We start from the raw sequence: 2,024 nt of genomic DNA, 5'->3' as shown, positions 1-2,024 counted from the left end.
TATTTCATAATAGAAATAAATATTTTTTCCTTTTTCTTTTTAGATCTTCATTATTAATATTTATTAATGAAATTTCCAACTAAGCCACCCAAGAAATAGTTAAATCAATCAATTTTTACATTCATAGGATTAAATTGCCCTAAAAAACCTTTTAGCCCTAAAGAAACATGCATCAAAACTACAAAGTAAGGATGCAAAAGAAACAACATGCTCATGTTAACATTAAAGATCCAAGCTGCCATTCCATTTCCTGTGCAAGGTTCCAAGCTTGAGACTTGATTGTTTCAGTGGATAAAGAAAACAAAAAAGGATAAAATAAAGGAAAAATCTATATACCAGAATTAACCAGAAACAAGTTTTACAACAATGCAAAGGGAGTTGAGGATCATAAGAAGTACTCTTAAATACTGAGTTGCATAAATGAGACCAATGATTTGCCCTTTGAGTGAATTCCTTTTAACCCCTGAGTACTCCTGGAAGCTCCAACCTCTTGGTGCAAGAAAACGATCTTCATTTAGTATTGCTAGTGCATTCGCAATTAGCAGACAACCTTCTAACAGAGTCCACAAACCCATCTCCTAAATTGTCCTTTGATAACTTGATTTAGTTCTCTGAAGATCTTGTAAAAGAAATGAAGCATATACCCTGTTAGTTGTTTTCCTAAGAAATTTCTAAACAGACAGGAAAAGACAATTCTAGCTACAAGCCATTTAACAGCATCACGTCAAAATGGGCCAGGTCGGATCTGAAATTGGGTTATCTTTCACCGATTATTTAGATATGATTATCTTATACTGGTTGTACAAAAGGGATTCCTCATGGATTTGTAGAGAAGTAGTTAAAAATCATGAGAAAACATATCGATAGGATCATACACTAACCAACGTGGAAGTACTAGACGTATTGAATCGGTGAAATTTAACCAATAAATGGCAATTGCAAATCCAGAAATCGAAATTTGTGGCAAGAAAATTGACATGTATGAAATTAATAAAATTGAAACGGTGGAAGTGAAATCTTACCTCCGATCAGGATCGTTGAACGACGACGAGTGATCGATTAAAAGGTACCTTGAAGACCTAGGGTTTTCGAAACGAGCTCGAGTTGGCTTCAAAGAATAAAAATGAAGGAGGAGCTTGTGTGCGTGTTATGAAAAAGGGCAATTTACGGAGCTGTTTGGAGGCGGTTATTGAATAAATTCATTTTTAAAATCACAAAATTAACTGACCGATAAATACTAAATGGCATTTGACCTATTCGAGTGTTTTAAAAGATTGAAGGTTCAAGAATTATGAATATTATTATTTGAAAAATGTATGTTCTAAAATCTCCATTCCTAATAATTGCCTCCCCTAAATGACATGTGGCAGTCTTCTAAGCCTTTTCTTTGCCACTTGGCGTTTTCTCCTAAACTCTTATTTCATATTCCCGCTCAAATTTGATGATGACTTTCCAACTAAGAAAGCTATAAATCAGGAATAATAATTGGAAATTCCTTAAAATCAGCACTCATTATTTTGGATTGGATTTAATTTAATATAACTCAATCCCCTTTGCACCTTAAATTTTTGCAAATCACCGCCTCCCAATATCATTCGATTATGTTCCTTCTTCTTAAGCTAAACCAGACTCTCTCTCTCTCTCTCTCTCTCTCTCTCTCTCTCTCTCTCTCTCTCAAAACTATTTGATCTCCTCTGCCTAATTCCACTGTCACCGCCCATATCTCTATGTTTTTTTTTTGGAGACAACCAACATACCACCGCACCTCCAAGATTACCTCACTGTGACCATTAGTTTTCTCCCTCCATCCCTCTCTCTCTCTCTCTCTCTCTCTCTCTCTATATATATATATATATATATATATATATATATATATATATATATAAACTACCAGCACTCTTTCTATCGTCGGAATCTGGCGACAAGGTAAAATTTCGTTTTGGTATTTGATTTTTCATCATATTTTTTTATTCAAAGGTTCGACTGTGATGTTTTCTCATTTCATAGATTCAAATATCATTTAT

General features: G+C 34.1%; 1 protein-coding gene across 2 annotated transcripts; it reads right to left on the bottom strand.

Moving 5' to 3' along the window:
- Window positions 1–216: 216 nt before the first annotated feature.
- On the bottom strand, window positions 217–1,207 carry LOC111878807 (uncharacterized). 2 transcript variants are annotated; one of them, XM_023875297.3, is made up of 3 exons: window positions 1,023–1,207; window positions 337–619; window positions 217–250 (listed from the first exon to the last, which is right to left on the bottom strand). In XM_023875297.3, the coding sequence occupies exon 2, from the start codon at window positions 573–575 to the stop codon at window positions 342–344; it is 234 nt and encodes a 77-aa protein (XP_023731065.1). In that variant the 5' UTR covers window positions 576–619; window positions 1,023–1,207; the 3' UTR covers window positions 217–250; window positions 337–341. The 2 variants fall into 2 exon arrangements, with proteins under 2 accessions (XP_023731065.1, XP_023731066.1); XM_023875298.3 differs by having other exon boundaries at window positions 217–619; window positions 1,023–1,200.
- Between the last annotated feature and the right edge of the window lie 817 nt (window positions 1,208–2,024).

This window comes from Lactuca sativa, chromosome 1 (assembly GCF_002870075.4).
Source record: "Lactuca sativa cultivar Salinas chromosome 1, Lsat_Salinas_v11, whole genome shotgun sequence".
Classification (NCBI taxonomy): Eukaryota; Viridiplantae; Streptophyta; class Magnoliopsida; order Asterales; family Asteraceae; genus Lactuca; species Lactuca sativa.
The sequence above is the reverse complement of the archived record's forward strand: the minus strand, read 5'-3'. Positions and strand labels throughout refer to the sequence as shown.